General features: G+C 37.5%; 1 protein-coding gene across 1 annotated transcript; it reads right to left on the bottom strand.

Annotated features, from left to right (window-relative positions):
• Nucleotides 1-246: 246 nt before the first annotated feature.
• dnajc10 (DnaJ (Hsp40) homolog, subfamily C, member 10) lies at nucleotides 247-22,704 on the bottom strand. The gene is made up of 25 exons (XM_017429040.3): nucleotides 22,630-22,704; nucleotides 19,902-20,144; nucleotides 19,622-19,784; nucleotides 19,482-19,532; nucleotides 19,119-19,201; nucleotides 18,688-18,819; nucleotides 14,886-14,979; nucleotides 14,345-14,422; nucleotides 14,146-14,189; nucleotides 13,214-13,279; nucleotides 11,533-11,598; nucleotides 11,364-11,453; nucleotides 11,150-11,260; nucleotides 10,971-11,085; nucleotides 10,635-10,762; nucleotides 9,146-9,262; nucleotides 8,960-9,061; nucleotides 8,778-8,838; nucleotides 8,161-8,255; nucleotides 7,849-7,982; nucleotides 7,579-7,632; nucleotides 6,628-6,775; nucleotides 6,396-6,518; nucleotides 1,943-2,050; nucleotides 247-1,862 (listed from the first exon to the last, which is right to left on the bottom strand). Exons 2-25 carry the CDS (start codon nucleotides 20,106-20,108, stop codon nucleotides 1,851-1,853), a joined length of 2,382 nt encoding a protein of 793 aa, XP_017284529.1. The 5' UTR covers nucleotides 20,109-20,144; nucleotides 22,630-22,704; the 3' UTR covers nucleotides 247-1,850.
• Between the last annotated feature and the right edge of the window lie 740 nt (nucleotides 22,705-23,444).

Genomic DNA, 23,444 nt, shown 5'->3' with positions numbered 1-23,444 from the left:
TTGATGGTAAAGGCTATGAACACTTGTACCAAAAGACAAAGAAACAAATCTCTTTCTAGTGATTATAACTTTATATGTCTGTATATGGAATGGCAATAATATACTAGAAAATACATTAGAAAAAAAACCAAACACTATCAAAAAATATTGAACAGATTTATTAACATTTTCAGCTCTTTTAAATGTTAAAAAGAAACTTTCAACATTTGCTGTATACATGGGGATATGATTTTTTAACAAGAATTGGCATCCAAAACTGTCATGTCTTATCATCAAGAGACCTAAGATTTAGTCAAGATATAAAATAAAGCAAAAGGGCATCAATTGAAGGCAATTGGACTTTTTTTCATTTTCTAAAGACCTTTTTCTTTTCAAATGAGAAACAATACGAGCTAAAAATATGGAAATCAAAAAGTCCACTTACCTTTAATTAAATTAACTAGGCTTACCATGTCATGGATGACTGGACCTTCGCCAACATATGTGACCTGTGTTGGCAAGATAAGTTCCAATGGAGAACTTTTTAATACAGAGTTAATATTATTTTCAAACTCTCCATCTCAAAAGCTTCAAAATGATATGTAGTTTGTTGAAATTTGGGGATTTATCAACTGGTTAGTTACTTTTGTTTACAAGAGTGCTGTTCTTTTTTTTTTTTCTGGAGTGATTGCATCAGGAATTCCAGCTATTTATTTAAAAAGTGGAATACCCAAACTTCACTATGACACCAAACATTATACAAACGAATTTCTCAGCAGTGAAAAATGGTCAATTTCAAAAGAAATTAAAAAGATTAGAATTTAAAGAATAGGATATAAGACATACCTGTAGGAAAGATGCCGTTTTAGTTATGGGTATCACTAGATGGTGTCTTTATTGACTTGTTAGAAGCAGCCCTTCTTCTTATTGTATTGACAAAGAAATAATCAGTCTGAGTGGACCAGTTTATCAAAACAAATGTCTGCCATTTCAAAATGATTTCCATCTTTAAAATGTCAAGAAGGTTCATATGAGCATTTTATAAACCTTTACACGGTCATCAATTTGACATTACAGCATTAATCTGTCAGAAATATATGATATATGATGCACACTGGTAGTTTTACAGCTTACTGCTGCTGCCACGATTAGCACTCGTAAAAAAAACATTTTTGCTGGAAATAATCTTGTATTGCAAAGTTGACTGCAATGAAAACATTGATAAAATAGCATTTGAATCATTGGAGATGAGCTGTTTTAAGATGGCAGCAGTCCACTTTGGTAATGGCCCCATTCAATCCTGTCAGACTTAAACTCCATTTCTTCAAACTGAGCTCATTCAAAAAGCTATCGACAACAGGTAAGATAACAGGTTCGTAATTCTTCTACAGAACACCACTTCAAAAGATCGGAATAATCCATTTAAGCTGCTAGAACCATAAATAAAATAACCTTTAAATTAGGTTGGTAAAATTCTTTATAAATGCAGAATAAACACAAATGTAAATGTTGTAAAACATGATGTGGGAAATATTTTGAACATCAATGTTTTATTCTGAAATCATTCCAACAAGAACACTAACATACATTAATATGCCATGATTTGGTTCAGTGTGTGATATGTCAGAAACATAAACAGTATCCCACAGTTTTACTTCATAGAGTAAATACAAACAATGGAGACCAAATAAAAACAAGGCAGAAGTCTTCAGTTCATTAAGGATCACAGCTGTAGCAGACTGTGTGTCTCTGTGTTCTAGCTGTAGTCCTCTTGAAGTGTTGGCTGACTGATCAACTCTCTAGACCAATCAAATCCTCCTACGTCCTCCTCTCTGACCAGATTGGTTGCAGTTCACACATACCCTCCTCCATCAGAGCTCATCCTACAAAACGATACAAGAAAATTGTCTTATTCAAGTTCTGCTGGTGCTTTGGTTTGAAATTTGACTGCAAAGATTGTTACCTTTGGCGTGCTGCGTAACCGTGGGGACAGCTGGTCGAGTCGATGTCTGATGATGTCAGCAATTGCATCTGCGTCCCGGCTATTGATATGCTCCCCACTGTGTTCATGCTGCAAAACACAGACAGAAGAATTTAATGCTTCTACTGTCTGATTTACAGACAACCCAGTCAGTTACAACTGATCACATGTATTGACGGGTCAGGCATCTCAACGTTTTGCTTGTTTGTGTTCAAGAAGACCTGAGAGCTGGAAGATAAAAGGAGGTTAAGAGCTTAGCCAGCTATATCGAGCTGAAAGTCAGAGTTTTTAGGATCATGTAGGAGAGTCTATTTGAGCCTGGCCAGATCTCCATGGTAACAGAGGTTGAGCTCAGTTTCAGCTTTAATTTTGTCTGAAAGTAGCTCCACCCACTCATTCATTCTCGTCTTAATGATTGATGATGGAAAGGAGTGATGTTAAATGTCCTCATAGTTCTGGCTGGCGCTTAACGTTTAAATAAATGTCAGATTATCAAATAATACAAAATCCTCATCATTCAATCATCATCTGAAGTCAGTCAGTGTTTCACATTTACTGTAAATGTTTATTAAATATTGGTATTTTAATTGTCAAATTTCACAACAAATCAGTGCTTATGATGGATAAAGCTTCATTTAACCACTGAAACTATTAAATACAGTAAACAGCCTATGAATTCTAATCTAAAGCAAAATCATCTTGTTTGTTCAGAACTCACTTTTTTATTAATCTCGCATGATTCTCAACAAAAACACAGCCATGAAAAGAGAAAGGCCACCCTCTTTCAGTTCTAGGGTTTTATGTATCAGGACAGAATACTGATCAGGTGCTAAAAATATTCTAATCTAACCTCAAAAACACACAACAGAGTCCATCATGTCAATCTTTATTAAACAAAAAGCTGTGAGTGGAAATCTAAGCCCATCCCATGATTCTATGTGTAAATCGTCTCCTTTTGCAGCACTATGAAGTAGTCATTGCAGGGTTGTGGTGGAACTTTGACCTATTTGTCTTGACAGCATTGCTTCAGTTTCTTGAGGTTTGTAGAGAGTTTCTGCATAACTCTTATGATAATCAGGCTGATGTCTGGACTTTCAAAACCTTGACTATTTTCTTCTTCAGCCGTTCTGTTGTAGATTTGCTGCTGTCATTGGGATCCTTGTCCTGTTGCATCATGTCCCATTTTGATCCAAGTTTCAGCTGTCAGACACATGGCCTTTGACGTGACCATGAACTCCTCTGTAGACCAGTGATATACTGTGTACATGCCCTTAGTCAAAGTACACAGAATAGTGTTCTCTAATGAAACGTATATGTCCAATAAATAACTCCACTAAATTAAACAAAAATATTTATGAACATTTGTTGTGATGTCTGTCAACAGAAAATATGAGCTACTGAATTGATCCAACAAGTTCTTAAATATTATAGAAACGTTACCGTTGCCCTAATGATCAATAATCCAGGTAGGTAAATCTAACAAGGTTGAGTTAAGTCTTTTGGATAAGTTCTTCTTTGTTGAAACGTTTCGTCTTTTATCCAGAAGACTTCTTCAGTCTGAGGAGCTGCAAGCAAACTCACTCTTATATGCAGCACCTTTGCATAGTGAATCAACCAGTTGCTGGTGACACCCAAAACTAGTTTTGGGACTTAGTGAGTAAGGTGAGGGATGTCATCATGGAGACAGATGAAACAATGGTCTCTTCTGATGTGTGTTCCTGTTGCTGAAGCAGTGGAGGTGGTCTGTTTAAGGTTAAAATCGGATACCACTCTTAGTAGCGGGATCCTTCTTTGTTGTAAAACACTTTGGATCGCCTTGCTGCTAAAAAGTGCTATATAAATAAATTTCACTTCTTTCCACAGAGCAACTGTGCTGAGTGCCTGCAGTCAACCTACTTCACATATTATAGGCAGAAACATGGGTGTGCTATGGAGTCCCCAGTTTCATCCTATTGTTGCAACCCTGTCCAGGAAAGAGGTAGAAAAGAGCCTTGGCATCCTTCTCAGTGACACTACTAAGTCATGTTTAGGTACGTTGATGACACCTGGGTTAAAATTAAATCTCAAGAAGTCTAACATTTCACTGTTCACATTCAACTCTATGGATAAATATACAAAGTTCATACGAGAACAAGATTACTGTTGCCATTTACAAAAAGTGTTTTGGTTTAAATATATTAATAATGGCAGTAATGTGCCTTCTTGACTCGGAATTGAACCCAAATATCCCACATGTGAGATGAATATACTAACCATTGTCCCAACATGGACATATTAGACATCTCTCCTGTTTTTTTTTTGAATATCACAGTTCCAACTTTCATCCTTTATACAGGCCTGGAAGTGACAAAAGTGACCCAAAAAAGAAACTCAAAGTTATTTTAGTGAAGGAGGACTGAGTGCTGACGGACAGAGGAGGGCCCACTGCAGCAGCCGCTGCTGGTTGGAAAGAAACATACCTGCTTTTACGTCAGTCTTCAAAAGTCACCAAAAACACTAGAAAAAGTCACCAATTGCTTTTTTGAAAAACAATCACTAGAGGGGTCTAAAAACTTGCTAAATCTAGTGACAAAGTCTCTAAATTGGCGGCACTGCTTGCACCTGGGCCCGCCCTGTTCTGCTATGATTGGTGAAAACTTGGATCTTGTTTGCTTTATTTGTTGAAAGCAGTGTCAGTTTAATCCCTGTATCATAATTAGAAGGAATGGCTTTTACAGAACCACAACAAAAACCATGTTTTTTTTCCCCTTTTCATTTTTACAGATGACAGAAATCCGTCCTGGCGATGGAGAACTTTAATCCCTGAGCACATTATGAATAAACCTCTCTACTTAGGTCTGATCTGTCCAAAAAACATTGGTCCAGAGATTTAATGGTTGATTCAGATGAAACCTTGCAAATCTAAGTTCTGCTGTCATATTTTGTTTAGAATTAAAAGGCTTTCTCCTGTCAGCCTTATCCAACAGGCTATATTTGCTCAGTCTCTTTCTAAATTACCTGTATTAAACTTTAATCCTTTAACTTGCTAAATAAGGCCTGTAGAGTCTGAGATGGAGCTCTTGGGTTTTGTCATTTCTCTGAGCATTGCACGGTCTGACCTTGGGGTGAATTTGATGGGACGTCCAGTGGGAAAAATGTTTTCTTTTGTAAATAACATTTTCCTCTGTAAAATGATCTCTAACCCTTCCCAAAATGATGGGCAGCAACAGTTGCTTCTCTAAAGTCATTGCTGATGTCTTTCCTCCCTGGCATCGTGTTAACACACACACCTGTATGCTCCAGATCAGTAAACTGCCAAACTCCTGCTTCTATAGAGGTGGTCACACTAATGATGATCAGTTTATCAATACATTCGATCAGCAGCTCCTGAATGATCCTGAACAGAGCAGAAAAGGTGGACCTATCCATTTGGCTTTGTTTAATAAATAATGACATGGCTGAATCTGTTGGATGTTTTTGCTCACTTGAGGTTAGATGTGAATAATTTTAAAACCTGGTGAAAACCAGATTATTTTTATTATGTTCTGATATGTTAATAAATAAATAAATAAAACTTGCTAAAAGACTTTATTCTGTAAGTAGAGGGCAATAAGTCAGCTCATTAAACAGCCTGGTGCTTTTGAGTACCCATAACTACCAAGCTTTATATTGTAGTGCTACCCAGAATTCATTTGATTTGGTCATGAATGTCATTTTGACATATGGGATAGAGTCAAAGGTAATTAAACTTCCTAAGTGTGGAATAAAAAATGGAATAAGGAAAGCATCTCACTGGGCTGCAACTGTTGGAGACTAGTTGGCAACTCAAACTTGACTCAATATTTCTAGAAAAAAATGCTATATTTTCCGTATCAGTGTCACTGAATTCTGAATGTTTGCAACAAGTGACCAGCAAGCTGTGCAGCTGCATATCGCATGGCTTCTTTTTGTTGTCATGACTTGCAAAAGTGTGTTCTACCTTTTGCAGATTGTTTTGTTGTCCATCTTCACTCACATCAGACCACTTTCAAGATGCCCGCAGCAACTCTATTGTGAGAGAACATTTGTTGCGCAATTTTTTTCTTAAACGTGTTCAAAACTCAAAGCGATGAGATTGCAAGCCTTTGCAACTTGTGAGGGCACTGAGAACTCCAGCAAACGTTTGGAGACATCTTGGGGACTTCTTTAGCAAATATTATTTTCCAGCTAGTCCCCAACAGTCCCAGTCCAGTGAATACTGGCTTTATCTTGAGATCATCACAAAAGACAGAGAAGTCTGACTGTATAAGCAGATCACCCGAGGACTGGATGTTGTTGCTAACAATTGTTTTTAATCACACAAGATTGTTGGTGTGAGAGGTGTGTAGTCTGTCAATGAAGAGCCAGTGATTTTCTACAATTTAGGCCAAATAAAGAAAGAAATAACAGTGTGAAGTGTGTGTGTGTGTGTCCTTACCCTCTTAGTTCCCAGGTATGTGTAAAATCTGACCGTGGGATAGGCAGTGATTCCAGCTGACTGACAGGTCTGATAATGAGCCTGACAGTCTATCGTCCCTGCTTGGACCTCCCCTTTAAGCATCTGTCAGTCATATAATAAACCATTTTTTAAGAACACAGAAAATCACAGTGATATTTGATGTTACAGCCCTCAACAACTTCTACAGATTAAAGTTTACAAAGTGCCTCACCCGAGCCAGGACCTCAAACTCTGGGGCAAAGTGCTGACACGGTCCACACCAGGGAGCATAAAAATCCACTACCCAGTGATCCCGACCCGACAGAACCTGAGATCTGAAGGTGTCTGGAGTCAGGTCCACCGACGCCCGAGGCAAAGCACTGTGTACACACACACACATATAAACACACTTGGCTTGAACAAACAGCTACAAGAGGTGTCAAACTCAGATACTGGTCCATTCATGAACGACGGGAAGGAGAGACAAGAGGAAGGGAAAAGGTGAATAAACATAAGGAAGAAAATAATGATGGAAAGAAAGGAAAACAGATGAAAGAGGCAAGGGAGGCAAAAAATCACAAAGGGAGAGAATGTGCAAAATAAAACACAGGAATTCAATTAAAAGCCTGGTATTTTCTTGAAGGAATGACACGCCTTTAATGCCAGAGTTTTAAACTAAAATGGACAAAGCTGTTGTTGCTTTGGACGTTATGTGCAATCTAAAGCATTATTAAAATATATGTTACAGCTTGAAGTTTGTAGTGGAATTGTCTCTCAGCTACTACCAAACTCTGCTCAGTATCTGTAAATTTGACTGAGTTGTAGTCATCTCTGTGTTGGAAAAGGTTGGTCAGCTAAGGTGGCCATCTTGAATTAGGGCGACTCCAAAAAAGCTAATTCCTTGTAGATGTACATTACGTTTAATTTCTCAGAGTTTCATTACAATCCATCCAGAAGTTTATGAAATACTTTTACGTGTTTTGAAATTTTTTGTTTTACTCTGTTCTTTTATCAGTGTACAGCACTTTGGCCGATGAAGTGCTTTATAAATTAAGTTGTATTGCATTGCATTGCAGAGTACATGTTGCAAACAGGCACAAAAACAATAATGAAAGTAAGGACAAAAAAAGACAGAGAGACAAGAGCTGAGAAAAACAAAGAATCAAACAGGACTTAGCCTCACCTGAGTGCCCATGATCTAAGTGAATGTGCGTCTCGGTGCCAACCATTGTAAGTCCTGCACACAAACACAAATTTAAACCCTCCTGTCTTTAATCAGAACAGGTTGGGCTGTGTGTGAAGTATCGGTGGGAGTAAACATCTGATAAATTATTAAAATGATCATTTATTCATATATGTTTCTAGTATCTCTCATCTTCTTTTAAACTAAAGTCTTTTGGAGCTGCAAACTGTTTCTACACACAGAGTACATCTCAAAAAGCACACTACATACATGTAGCGGTCTGGTTGTTTGATGTTTCCGTCGTACAGGCGGATTTCAGGGTACGCCCTCACGCCCTGACTCTGACAGAACGTCTGGAAGCGCTGACAGTCGAGTGAACCAATCAGGATCTGACCCGACAGCATCTGTGAGGTGAGATGACCTCAGGTTAGTTTTCCTCTTTGACAAGAAAAGTGAAAACAGCCAAGGCTCAACCCCAAAAGGTGGATCACATGACAGAATATCTGTCATAATAACACGCCTTTTTCTAAAGCAGTATTTACATTGTGTGTGTGTGTGTGTGTGTGTGTGTGTGTGTGATACCCGAGCCATGCGTCTCCACTCAGGCATCAGAGCCTGACAGGGACCACACCAGGGAGCATAGAAATCCACAGCCCAGATCTGTTCACCAGCTCGAGCTGGAAAACCAACACTGAACCTGTTTACATCTCACAACATGTCCCGACTGAGCTCAGAGGGTGTTAAATGTTACAAACAATTAATAACTTAATAATAATTCATAATTTTGTTTAATTCTGAACTAAATTAATAAAATTTCTTAGTGGTCTATGCAAACACTATTTTATAAACCTTTTCTTGTATAAACAAAAAAAACTCCAATCTTCACAATTTCATACCAGCCTACAAAAAGGTTACCATTTAAACTATTCCTTTTGCATAATATGGTTATTTCAGCAGAAATATTCTGAGATTCCAGCTGGAAGTGCCCCCAAGCTGCTACAGCTTGTGTTTAATTTGTGAATTTGGGTTTAAAATAAAAACTTGTAAACAACTGCTTAACGTAAATACAACAGCAGTGTAAAGGTCTTTAAAATAGTGTTCTCATTGAGAGCTATGAAACTTTGGAGCTTATTGTTTTTTTAAGTAAATAATAATAAAATTAATTATTATTTGGGGGTAGGGTCCGCAACATTTTTTACCTTTCACTTTTTCTGTGAAGCTGGAGGGGTCGAGGACCACAACGGATGGATTGACCAGATCCTGCAGAAACAGACAAACTCTTTGTGAACACTACACACTCACATCGTATACAGTCCAACACCAACACAGACACCAAGACAAGATTAGGATAAAGATAAAATATGTTTCTCTTAAGACTTACCTGTATGAACTCCAGGATGCCATCAGCTGAGTGATGTCCTTCATACTCATGAACAGAGGAGCCGTTAAAGATCACCGTGGTGGGATAAGCTTGAATGTTATACTAAGATGTACAGAGAGGCAGGAGTGAGCAGTCACACGGTGCCACATCTCATCTTTCAATCAGATGTTTAGATGTGAGACTTACCATGGAGCACAGGTTGTGATGGATGGTACAGTCCAGAGTACCAAACCTGATCTGTCCAGCCAACTGGATCGATGCTTTCCTCAATTCAGGAAGTAAAGCTCGACATGGGGGACACCACTGGACACGGGAACAAAACATCCATTAAAATACCATCCAATAAAGAGAATTCAGAAAACAAAGTATTTAACATCTGTTCAGTTTAGTGTTTCAGCTCCTTTTTACTGGTTCAATCTATCATCTATAAGGTCCCACGTCCTGTGCTAATGTCAGTATAAGCATGTTTATTTAAACAGCAGTTCTCTCAGATAAAAATCACAAAAAGCTTCACAAAAAATACAAAACAATACAATGAAAACATTAAATAATAGATATGAAAAGATAGTAAAAACAAAAAGGCAGAATAAATTGTCATTACAAAAAAAACCCCATTTTTTTCAGCTTAGGAGCCTCACTGCAGAGTTTTGGACCAGACCAAGATGATAAATACATCATGCTCATGCCTTCAAAATAAATATGGGAAAAAAAACTTGATAAATCATCCTGTGTTCACACAGTTTCAGAGCTAGAGTCAGAGCAACCCTGCAGATTTCCCCCTACCTGTCCTACAGTGAATCAGTGTTTGTGTAGTAGGTGTAGCACCATAACCAGCCCTAAAGACAAACAGAGATCTGTTGGATCATTAAGCTAACAATGCACATGGTTAAGTTTATGACTGATGATGACGTGGCTGTTTTTGTTGAATGAAAAGGTGCTTTTTGTTAATCTACAGACCACGTGTATGAATCAAATCATCTTAATGGTCACATCTTTTGAATTGGTCAGCAACCATCCATTCATCTTCTTTCCGGGTCAAAGGGCAGCTGGTGCCTAACTCCAGCAGTTACTGTGTGAGAGGCAGGGGACACCCTGGACAGGTCGCAAATTCAACACAGGGCCACATAGAGACAAAAGAGACAAACAACTATTCATGTTTCACTCACACCTATGGGAAATTTAGAGTTACCAATTAACCTAACATGCATGTTTTTGGTCTTTGGGAGAAAAATGGAGTGCACGGGGAAAACATGCAAACTCGGCGGCAAACCTGTAACCTTTTTGCTGTGAGGTGGCAGCTCTAACAACTGGACTGCCACTCACCTCACTAACCATTCTGATACAATAAACCTGTATGGACTCCATCACTTTTTGTGGGAGAGCTGAGAGATTCGAACAGGTGTCGTATGTGTTTGCAGAGCTGAAGAGAAATGAATCGTTGATAAGATAAACCCTGCTTAGGGTCACCAGCTTGGTCTCTGCATTGTAAATATCACCTGAAAGGAATTCAACCCTCATGTACTCACACAATCTCCACAACATACTCTAAAATTAAATGTTAAATTGATCAACCTCATGCAGAGTTAACAGGAAACAGAAAATGTTGTTATTTGTGCAAGTGAAATAAGCCAAACATTGGAGTGCATTATTCTGTTTAAAGGTGAGAGTTACAAACCGGAGCAAAGAAATCAACGAGCCACGGCTCCTTTCTGTCTGAAGGGAAGTTGTCCGGCCTCAGCGTCATTACATGAGCACGAACACTGTCCCTCGCAAAACCCACAATGTTGTACAACACATCTTTACCTACACAGAAACAAACGGTTTAAACTGAAGGAATGAGACAACATATGAGCAGTCTGAAACAATGAATTAATGCATAACTAACTAACAGAACTGATCATTTGTTTATCAAAACTGCTGATGGTGAAATAAAATCACCTCTGAGATAATAAAAACTAAACAGGAAAGTTTTACAGGATTGCAAAAGTTAAAGAACAGATGTAGTACTGACCATGGTGGATCTCAAAGTCATGAATCCCCAGTCCTTTAAAGACAGCCACACAGGGTTTCTGGATGTAGAGGGACTGACACAACTCTTGATCTGCTATGCAATCTACTCTGCCGACCTGCAGAGACAGTCATTCAGCAGGACATCCAGACAAGCAGAAATGTGCAAGCAAAAAAACAGACCTGTATGTGGTCGCTTTGCAGAAAAGCTTTAAGCTTCTTGTACTCATTGGAGGCGGCGCTTCTGTCACCAAATGTAAAACTGATCAACCAGCGATGATGGGTCAGTTTTTTCTGTAAATGATCACACAGTTGTATTTTACCATGAGCCTCACTTGACCATTGAAGTGTATATCCAAACTAGTGTATAGTGCTTGTTGTTGTGTAGTACATGTACCTCGAAACTGTCACTGGTCAACAGTTCAAGACTGGGCAGATGGTTGATGACCTGATTATAAATCTCTTTACTGTCCAGAGTCTTCAGCCACTAAAGCATAACAACACCAAATCAGGATTCTAGTACGACACCAAGTATTATTATGGGCAGTAATTGTGTTAAGTCATACCAGTACACTGTCTTGTTTATCCAGAGCACTTTCAGGTGGAAATAAAGCAGTTGCTCCGTTCGTTACCTGAAACAGAAGTATGAAACACAAATATTAGCTTTGCAACAGCCGGTTTACTAACAGTAGTAAAATTACTACTACAGCTCCTTCAGCAAACACTGTAACAGTTGGAAGTGTTAAATTAAACTCAGACTAAAAGAATTAAGCACCCAGAAGGAATGGTTCGACTTGGACATAATTTGGTACATATGTGAACAAGCGATGAGTATGTCAATGATTTGATTAGCAAGGAGCTGCTTGTCTAGAACGTGCACCAAATGGCAATAATGGCATTGTGAGTGGAGAGCATTTGATGGGAGTTTATAGGGGTTACATTGGAAATTGATGAGGCCAGGTGGTCATATTGCGCAATTTCCATACATATGGGGAGTACAGATGTCACAGTGGCCCAATGTTGGAACCAGTGGGTATGTGAAGGCACCCATACATGTTGCAAAGCTTTGAGCTGCTCAGGACAGATCACATCAAGTGAGGATTGTGATATTGTGTGCCAAGCATTACAGAAACTGCCATTTGGACACAGGCTTTGGAACTCTTCACAACACCCTGTGTCATCCTGACTGACATCAGCTGGACTACAGGTTCTCCATACCATAAGCTGTCATTAACATCAGAGTAGAAATGGTTGCTAACACACTGGATGACCACTGTATCACAGGACCCTGACAGCATAGTACTGCATCATATATCTGCATGTCTTACCCCTCCTGAGACAGCACCCTGATACAGTATTTCATCTACACACAGCACGTGTGTCTATAGATTGTCTGCATCCTGTTGAGGTTTTCCTCATGAGCATTCAGGTCCCTGGATCTTTTCCTAATCAAACATGTTTGTGTTTAGCTCAGACATAAACTCCAAACTAGAGCTGACCTGACAAATCTTCAGAGCCGATTACATCAACTGTGGGCCGCCTTGCTGCAGGAGGCTGTATGCGCTTGCTTTTTGGCCCAAGGGAGTTCCGAACCCTCCTGATGTGGGACCAGCAGTCTGCCTGCACTGCCAACCTCATTATTTATTTAATCAAATATTATAATCACTACAATTACATTGACCTTTTGACGAGTTCAGTTTCATTTCCTTGCCAAAAACTAAACATAAGAGAGGACTGTGCTTTCTCTGTTGCAGCTCCTAAATTATGGAATGACCTCGCTTTGTGTTGGTTGGCCTCTTCCCTGTCTGTTTTTAAATCCATTCTTCAAACACATGAGCTATGACACTGTGTGTCAGTTTATTTTAAATGCTTATATTTTGTTTTATTTGTTTTTATTATAGTGCTGATCTTATTCATGTTTTATGTTTTTATTGTCTTTTTATTTTTTGTCATGTCAGTGCTGTCAATGCTTTTATTTAGTATGACTTAATCTTTGTTCTGCGCAGCAGTGTGGTTTAAGTGCTTCATAAATAAAGATGGATTGGATTTCCACCACTCTGTCTGGGTGCTTAACTAGTTTTTGAGTGAGTGAGTGTACATTAGATGCATGTTCAGAAAACACCACACCTCGAACCACCTTTTTGCTGATGATACTTTTATTTATCTTCCCAAATGGCAAATAATGACCAGCGTCTGTTCAGCACTACATGACAAAGAGTACTTAGTTTTAAAAGTACCAAGTCCTACCTGGAAACTGTCACATAGTTGTTGCTGTACAGTGCAGTCCATCCATCCCACCTTAACCAAGCCATCCTAGACACAGACAAACGTGGTGATCACACACTAATTCAGCAACTATCATTTGTATTTCAGTAGACTGTCTTTCAAGTTTTCCTTGGTTTACAAAACAGATTACAATAAACTATTTTCCATCCTACTAAAAACAACAATGTGCTATAATTAGAATACAGCAAACACCTGTAAAATAGATTCAGTAACATGTTTTAACTTCTGGTGTAGATTCTCAGTCATCCAGGCCATGGTAAAAATTCAAAAAAGGTTAAAAAACAAAAACAACTGGACTTCTATTCTGTAGTTGAAGACGTTTTGCTTCTCATTTGAGGAGCTTTCTCAGTTCAGGATTGATCAAATTGTTTTTGTTTTTTTAACCTTTTTTGAATGTTTTGACTTCGTTTTAACAAAACTAATGGCAGTTTTACACTACTTTTTTTACCAGGTACAGTATATTTGATAAAAACTACAGTCAGTTTGTTACAGTTTTGCAGATTAAAGATAAATATCTATAATAGAGACCTGTTCTCCTTAAATCTGCAAGAATTCTTTTTAGCCACCTTCAGTCAGTATTTTGTTCTTAATCATTTTCTGGAAAAAAAAGTATCTCTTCAAGTTTCTAAAATTTACTAATTATTACTAATTGGTGGAGTTAGAACAGCTGCCTCCTGAACCAAGATGTCATACAGTAAGTCAAAAAGGTTGACGACAAAATTCTAAAGTTTTATAAACCAATATTGTCTTCAATGCTTTTTTTTCATTTTTAGATAAAATATAGTCTCCGTTTGTGTACTTTGCAGTTTTAAGTATATATCTTTTATGTAGAATAAGCAAAATAGAGCCATTGTAGGAAAAGTCCTGCGACAATATTTCTACTTTGTTCTCACCAACATTCCAGCAAGCTTCTGTCTTGTTCTTGGCTCCAGACAATCTGAAACAGAGATACATGTTAGTATGTTGACTGGCTGTGCACAGTTTGAGATAATTATATAATGTAGTGTGTAGGCTAATCTAAAGAGACTTTTTGGCTCATCAGACAGACATGTTTTCGGTGACATTCCCATATTTCATATGTCTGGGTGTTACCTCCAGTGTCAGAGCAGAAGGTGATCAGCCATCCAAGCCCTGATGCAAATGCACTCTCTATCTCAGTGAAGACATTACCTATGGATCAAACCACACAGAATAATAAAAAGGAGCCTGATCATCAGACTTAACTGAAACACAAAGGACAGAAAACACTTATAAAAGCACCCAGATAAGTCCGTCCTTTCAGAAATAACACCTAGCCAGCCAGAAGAGTTATAAGTCCTGGCATGAGGTGTTTTTAAAAGAGCCTAATAAACATTTTGTATAAAACAAAGTTTCTGCTACAATTTCTGGACATATTGAAGCTGTTTTGGTCGAACCTCGAAAATAACGTTATGTGCAATCTCGTGATATCACAACGTGTTACACTCAATATGTGTTGTGAATGACTCTCATCTACTACCACATCAAATTTTAGCTCTAAATCATCAGCTAAATTTATTGTGTATTAGCCATTTTTATGGTGGCTAATTTAAATTAGCTGCGATGGCAAAAACTTGATAATATTTCGGTCTTCAGTAATAAAAGATTAGCTCACCCTGCCAGAGCTGAGTGACGGTTGTTGTGATGAACTGCATGGAGAAACGAACCAGGTTGTCTTTAGTCCTCTCCCCAGTAAACTTCTCTGGTTTCTGCACAAACACAAACAATTACTGATAATTATTAACCATTAAACAACACTGAAGATGTAAATAATTTTCTGCAAACTTGACAGGACACTGGTGTAAGGGACATGTTTAAAAAGGACATGTTTTTAAAAATTATTGAGAACTTAGTTGTGTTTTTCAAGTCTGTTAGTGGATGGCTCAGTAATCAAACTTTAGCCTATTTTTTATGAACAATCACTAATGACTGAAGTTAAATTTCCACCAGAAATATTCTGTAAATTATAAAATTTCTAAAGTCCTGATAGGTTAAGCTAACTGTAATGCTGCAGGAGGACCTATCCGAGGAACAGCTCTGATGTATATATAATACAGTCAAAAAACAGCAATGTGGCACCATCCATCAGGGACAGCATTTGAATGAATAGCATTGTTTGCCTTTGTCTAAACATTAACAGTTATAGTCTTGTTGATGTTTAGACATGTTTCAGGTTCCTGTTGTCACTAGAACCTGATTTGTGTTTGGACAGTTTTTGTCCTGTTGAGCTTCCTGAATTGTGAAAAATAATAGCTTCATCCAAACCATCAACATGTCTGCTAGATCCCATTCAAACCAGACTGTTCAAAGAGGTATTTCCCCAAATTAATATCCCCATTTTAGATCTGCTTAATTTGTCTGTAATGACTGGTTATGTACCACAGAGCTTTAAGGTTGCTGTAATTAAACCTTTATTTAAGAAACCTGATCTTGATTCGGGAGTTTTGGACAATAATAGGCCTATCTAATCTTCCATTCCTCTCAAAAATTCTTGAGAAAATAGTTGCAAATGAATTGTGTGAACATCTGGACAGAAATAATCTGTTTGAGGAGTTTTAGTCAGGGTTTAGAGTTCATCGTACCACAGAAACAGCACTGGTGAAAGTTACCATTGATATTCTCATGGAGTTCCTCAGGGTTCAGTGTTTGGACCTATACTCTTTACTTTATATATGCTTCCATTAAGTGAACCTATGGGACAGCATGGGATACATTTTCATTGTTATGCTGATGACACTCAGTTATATTCATCCATAAAACCTGATGAATCCAATCAGTTACTTAGATTACAAGCATGTCTTAAAGACATAAAAACCTGGATGACTCTTAATTTTCTGCTTATAAACTCAGAAAAGACAGAGGCAGTGGTTTTTGGACCTGAGCATCTTAGGAACAACCTTTGCAGCCTTTCACTACCTGTGGATGACATTATTTGGCTCCCAGTTCTAATGTACAGAACCTTGGTGTTATTTTTGATCAGGATATGTCGTTTAACTGCAACAATAAAAATGTTACTAAGACAATTTCCTCCACCTATGTAATATCACTAAAATTAGAAACATCTTGTCTCAAAATGATGCAGAAAAACTGGTCCATGCATTTATCACGTCTAGCCTGGACTAGTATAATTCTTTATTACCTGGGTGTCCAAAAAACTTCTCACTCTGCTGCTGTCTTTACTGGTTCTATCAATAACATGTTTTTCTTTGTCTTTCTTTCAGTAGAAACTCCACCTGGACATGTCCTTCAGTTTCTGTTTCTCTTTCTTGTCCTCTCAAACCCAGCTGGTCAAAGCAGATGGCTGCTTGTTCTGAGCCTGGTTCTGCTGGAGATTTCTTCCTGGTAAAAGGGAGTTGTTCCTTTCCACTGTGCTGCTCAGGATGGGAGACTGTGATGAAGTGAAGATTCAACGCAATCTTCCTTAGATACATAAATTTTACTAATAAGCTATTTATGGTAAATGGCTTGCACTTATATAGCGCTTTATCTAGTCCAAGGACCCAAAGCGCTTTACACTACAATCACCCATTCACACACTGATGGCGGTAAGCTATATTGTAGACACAGCTGCCCTGGGGCGGGCAGAGGTTCACACCGTCACCACCAAGCCCTCTGACCACCACCAGTAGGCAAGGCGGGTAAAGTGCCCAGGGACGCAACGGCTGAGACAGCCGGAGCGGGGGCTCGAACCAGCAACCCTCCGATCACAAGACAAACCCCTACCTCCTGAGCCACTGCCGCCACATGTATGTGCATGTTTGTACAGAGCCCTGAGATGACTTTTGTTGTGACTTGGTGCTATATAAATAAACTGAATTGAAGTATATCCACAAAACACCTTAAAGTGTGGACATATTATCATATTATATTTAGGCATAATTAAGACACTAAAATTAGACAGTCAATCAGATGGGTTTAGCTTTGAGAGTCTAAACCCAAAAGTCCTGGTACTCTGTAATCAGAGTCATCCTGGTAGGCAGAATCACTCTAAAAGCTCTTCATCTCAGGGGAGATTATCTATTATTGAAATTCAGATTAACATGTAAAAAACAGCAGGCAATTTTCTGACTTTAGTTTAATAATAAAAAAAATATCCGAAGGTAAATCTGCTGTTCAACAAAAGGAAACTGATGATAAACAATGATAGCCAAGTTTCATCTGAGTTTACAGTATCAGACAAACACAAGAGGAGGACAATGTGGGTGAGTCAGCTGAACCAACAGAAAAGTCAACTTAGATAATAAACAGGTTTTGTAGGAATTCAGCTCCTGTACTACTACGACTACAGCCTGTCCGTTTTAATTGGTCATAATAAGCCTTCATCTATGATTTTAGCAGCCTTCTTTTGATCAGAAGTCTAACATGCATATTCATCTTTTTGTTAAAATTATTTATTGAAGGTATTCATTGAAGGCAATGTCATGAATACTGAAATAAATATATAAAAAATGAAACAAATAACTTTAAAATGTATCAGTAGTTAATGTGTCTTTAAATTTAAAATTTGTAAAAATTTGTGACAGGATGCCAACTATGAAGTGTTTGTTTACCTTAACATTAAACTTTCCAGCCATATTTCTTTATCTACACAGTTTAATGTAGGTCAATCACACGATTCAAACTTTTACGTGGTTTTGGCAGAGTCAGCTGAGTTCTTTGCTTACATTGAGTGTGTACCTGCATTTTAGAATTGCATATCAATATAAATGGAAAACTACTGGAGTGAATTCTTTTAAACTGCACCATTTCATATAACCTGTTTTATGTTGGATTCCATACATAGCTTTAAAGACTGGAACGTCCCATTACTATTCAACTGTTATTCTTCTGTTTTCATCAATTTTCAATTAGCATCTTGTTGTCGAGCTTTGGAAAAACACCCACAAAAAATAAATCAAAACATTCAGCTTGATCAGGAACAATCTTCTATGAATTTTGGTAGCAGTAGATTCTACAATTCTAACCAAAATTTGCAGGCACACAAAAAGAAAAACCCACAAAACAACATTGGGATTTTGGCAAAATGAATAGGAAAACCCACCCCTTTTTGGAACTGTACAACATCATTTAGAGTTTAAATGAGTGACAGAAAGTTGGACATAAGTTGAGAGACACTGGTGTGTGGTTAACTGTGACCCCAGTGAGCCACATGTCCTAAATTAGTTTTGGGCTTAATAGAAGAGAGTTGATTTATGTTAGAATTTCAACCAGTAGCTGCATTTGGCACTTTCTAGTGTTAACAACTGTCATCTATTAGTTTGGTGCTCTGGTGTTTGCTGGTTTTCTTTCAATCATAACAGAATGCACTATTCTGGTTGTATACATCTCCTTACTGTGTGAACAAACGTTTCAAACTAGACAGTTTAGTCTGAACAGTTTTCTATGCTGCTTTGAAGATCAACAAGTAGAAAGCTGACCTGTCCTGCTCTGTAAATATACAGGCTGGGGTAACTGTGGATGCCTCTCCTCCTGCAGAGGTGGTTGTTGTCTCCACAATTCACTGCTCCAATCCAAATGACTCCATCCATCTCTTTGGCAAACTCCCTCCACTGGGTCACATACAGGTTAGAAAGTTCATTTTCCATTAGAAACACCTCGAAAATGACTTTTACTAAAAAGTGTAACTGTGGAAGTCATCGAAAAACCTTTTTCACACATCAACATTAGTTTCATTTACAATAAAATAATAATAATAATAATATACAGAGAGAGAGAGAGAGAGAGAGAGAGAGAGAGAGGGAGATAGACAAAGAAAGAGGGAGGAGAGGAGAGAAAAATATAAGAATTCAGTTTAATGGTAGGTTTCTGCTGAATGTGTTTAGTTAACATATTCTAAGGTTTTTTTTACCGTTGGGGCCAGCTGGTGACAGTGTGAGCATCGTGGGAAATAAAAGTTGACAAACCAGATTTCTCCAGAGTTCACTGCTGCTTCTGAAACACACACACACACACACGTCAATTTGTTTAAAAATATTTTTCACACTCTGAATGTTTCAACATCCATAAAACCTCCCTGAAAGCCACTGTGAAAATAGACAGTTTTTTTTTGTGGCTGTGCTGCTTCAGTATTAAAAAAATATAAATTTCAGAGCAAAATAAAAGTACAACAGCAGACCAGAAAAGTTACATACAAGTTGTAGAAGGTAATCTGTTAAAAGGCTGCACTGTTCTGCTTTTTGTTCAGATTTTTGTACCATTTTATCAATCTTACCAAAGTCTCCACTGTCCAGAGTGATAATCTCCAAATCATCATCATAGATTCCTGTAAACAGATAGAGCCTAATATCAAACTGATGGTGTGTTTTTGACATTTTAAGATGCTGCTGTTGTAGAATCAAGATAAAAATCTACCAAAGTCATATCTGTAGTAGTTCCAGCTCTCGTAGCGTCCTCCCTTCTGCTCGTCCAATCCCTTCTCTCCATATTTATCATATTTTTTTCTCAGGTCTTCATCTTTCAGAACTTCATAGGCTCGATTCACCTTCAGGAACCTCTCATGGGCTGAGGGGTCACCCTACAACATCATTAATAAATGTCAATGTTTTATTACAAGTTTTTAAAATGGGAGAAACTAATTTTGGGGTAAAGTTTTGTTAACCCTTCTGGCTTTTTCTTTCTCAGAGTGACTTACTGGGTTTTTGTCAGGGTGCATGGTGAGTGCCAGCTTCTTAAACGCTCGTCGTATCTCTCTGTTGGTTGCCTCCCTGCCGACTCCCAGTAGATCGTAGTAGTCTGATCCCTCTGCACAAACCGCCACCAGTAGGATGACGATGAGGAGCAGCAGCGTCAGCATGAGCTGGACAGGCCGCAGGACCCCGAGGACTACCCTGTACCCCATCACCAGTCCTTCCAGTACAAACAGAAGAACCTGCAACTGAGAGACAAAGAACAAAGGCTCATGTCTTTAAGCCTGTGCTTTGCTGTTTGTAAACTGCATAATGAAGAAGAAGAAAGGTTTGCTCAACGGCCAATATTACATTATTCTTTAGAAAAAAGGGGAACAAACTTATTTTAGCAGCAAAAACAGGAGTGAAATGATGCACAAAGCTTAAATATAACACATTTAGCTGTTGTTTTAACATTGAGCTAAAATAAAAGAAAAAGGTTTTTGTCTTCAAATTTGTTTATTGATTCTTTTAAATGAAAGCAAAATACTGTTGTAACCACTGCTTGTTATTCAAGTTTATAAAATATAAAAAGATAGGCATGTAACAATGAACAGTAACTACATTCTGATGATGAATGTACCAATTCATTACTTCCTCTTGCATCATTAAACCAATCATAAAGCTGCTGATTAAACATCAGACTGTGCCCTGTGTGTGTGTGTGTGTGTGTGTGTATGTATGTATATATATATATATATATATATATATATATATATATATATATATATGTGTGTGTGTGTAACAACTGAACTGCTTTTCAATAAGACCAAATACAAAACTGCATAGCGTCAGTACATATGGAAAATGTTTTCACTCAAACCACCTCCAGAGGTGGTCTGGACCCCTTCTATCTGCATACATTTGGTAGTCTGAACATAATCTGTCCGGAGCCACACTGTAGGAGTTCCTACTGAACCGTTGTGACCACACACAAACAGCTGAGTTAATACCTGGATATCTCAAGGTAATAGAATAATTAAAACAAGTCCACTTCATCAGCCAGATGATTTAAGAGATAACTGAACAGCCACCTTTGGGAATATTATCAAAATACAGCTTTTTTAACTTGATATGTTTTGAGGATTTTTCATCTAAAAGGTTTTAATGTTTATCAAAATCTTTCCCAGTCAAAATGTCTATTTTGTAAAGATGTACAGTGGGTTGCAGGATGGTGTGTGGCGAGTTTCCCTTTAGTTTGAATTTTGTTCTGATTGTTTATGGAGCTGTGGTCACTGTGAGCTATAATGTGCTGTGAATCACAGAACAACAGTCTGAGCAGCGTTATGTCACGTTATATTAAACTAATTAAATGCAGAGCTGATGTTAAGGTCACAGTGAAGCTGTGTAGAGAACAGCTGACAGCTGTCAGAGTCACTGTTTTACTGTGGTGGATTTGTACAGGTTAAAATCTTCAGTCTTAGCTCTGACACTGAACTCTGTGAAGTCACTAATCATTTTTTAATATTTCTCCCATATTGTGTCTGTTACATGATTAGACTCATCAAGAGATAGCTACTAAAATGTGACTCAAATGGCTTCGAACCATGTTAATGTCAAAATAATGATCCAGTTCAGATGTCTGAATGTACTGTCATTTTTACAGAAACATCATCACTGCAGTGACGTGATTGTGTGTGTACCTGCAAACAAAGCAGGTAAATGTAAAGATGGATGTTAGCGCCTGGTCTGACCAGAGCCTACGTTTCTGTTCTGCCACTGCAAGTATTTTATTAGGCCGATCACAACAAAGTTTAACAAACAATAGTCATACAATAAATAAATATAATCATCTGTTACTGTTCATATGAAGTCAATACATGTCCTATAACAGATTGATAATACAAGTAAACCCTGTAAACAAGAGGAGGCTTAGGAGTTTGATGTGTATATTTTTACATGAATCTTGGAGATTAAAGCAAAATCATTTGGTTTAACCTCTGACACTGGCTACAGAGGGCTTGTTTTATTGTTACATTTACTAACCATTAATCTATTATCCTAGTGTTGTGTGACCATATTATTGTGTTTTGTTATAAATGTTTTCAAAACCAAAGACTATTAAAAATATTCACTTTGAAAATGAATGAATAAATTGAATAGCATACTAATAACAAAACAAAAAGTCAGAACTACCGTTTTATTTATCTTATTATGCCCATTAGATATCTGTCACTTATCACTACAGAAAAATACTTTTAAAATGAAGGTATATTTAAAAATACATACATCATTGGTTTACAGCTAAGCACGGTAAAAGGCAGCAATGTTCACAGCAAAAACGGGTTCAAAACAGGAAAGTATTTCATTTCATTTCATTGCATCATAGCAAAGCAATTAATGCCCATCATTCATCTAGCGATAAATACACAATACAATGAATCTAAATAATGATAAAACTAAGCTGTAGTAAAAAAAAAAATACTATTCAAAATTCTCACCTAGGAAACTACCTTACAGGTCGTTCACGCAGTCCAAATTAATCCTTTCTTTTTTGCCACTTTGCAAGTTAAAAAGTCATTAAAACGCTAAGCTAAGCTAGCTGCAGCACTAACTAATATTACCGTTCCAGATTTGTAATTTTATTAGCAGGTGCACAACATACAGTCATCATGTGTGTAATAACGTCGGGTTTACGACGTTCTTCTAGTGTTTACGATATTTCAGGCAGACTAAAAAACACAGCTTCGTTACCTTTGAGGCGCCTCAACTTCTTCAAGCCTGAAGATGAAGATCCGTAACAGCGTCCGGCTCACGCCGGCATCAAGTTTAACAAACCAACACGGATCATTTCCGCCCACTTTCACAATAAAAGCAAAGAGCCGCTCTTCAAACAAGAAATAAGTCGAAAAACATGTATGTAAAACTGACTTTACCTTAAATTATACACTTTAGTCGAGTAAGACATATAATAATGTTGTGGGAGTAAGCCTTCATATGTAGTTGCCTTGATTAGGGCTTTTATTTTAAAAGAAAACTTGGTTTACCAAAATCAATTTGATTTTTTACACTTCCTTAAAAGTCACCAGCCATTGTTGATGACGTAAAATTTGGTGCGTTTATAGTTATGCCTTTTTTTGTTTATGTTATTTGTTTTGTTATGTCTTTTGTTATTCTGTATCATTAAATAAACTATTTCCTAATGTATTTGTTACAGTTAATTAATTTATTCACTAATTATTTACTCCTTATGATGACTAAAGTTATAATAAACAATGCACTTTCTAAAACAAGCTTTAAAATTATATGCAGCATTTTGATGCCAACATCAGAGGACCAAACTTATTTTAGTTAAGTTTTTGCGCTTTGACACTATATAAATAAACCAAACTGAATCAAATTAAACTCTTTTGTATCTCAACCTGGAAGTTTCCTAATGTTACAGTAGATGAAAGGCAAAAAAACAGCTACTAATAATATTTTTTAAAAAAACTGAAATAATTTGAAGAACCTAAATAGCTGGCAAAAAAGACAACAACCTCAAAATAACACAAATTCAATTGTAATGT

Source organism: Kryptolebias marmoratus, linkage group LG6 (genome assembly GCF_001649575.2).
Source record: "Kryptolebias marmoratus isolate JLee-2015 linkage group LG6, ASM164957v2, whole genome shotgun sequence".
NCBI lineage: Eukaryota > Metazoa > Chordata > Actinopteri > Cyprinodontiformes > Rivulidae > Kryptolebias > Kryptolebias marmoratus.
This window is presented reverse-complemented; position numbering and strand designations above follow the sequence as displayed.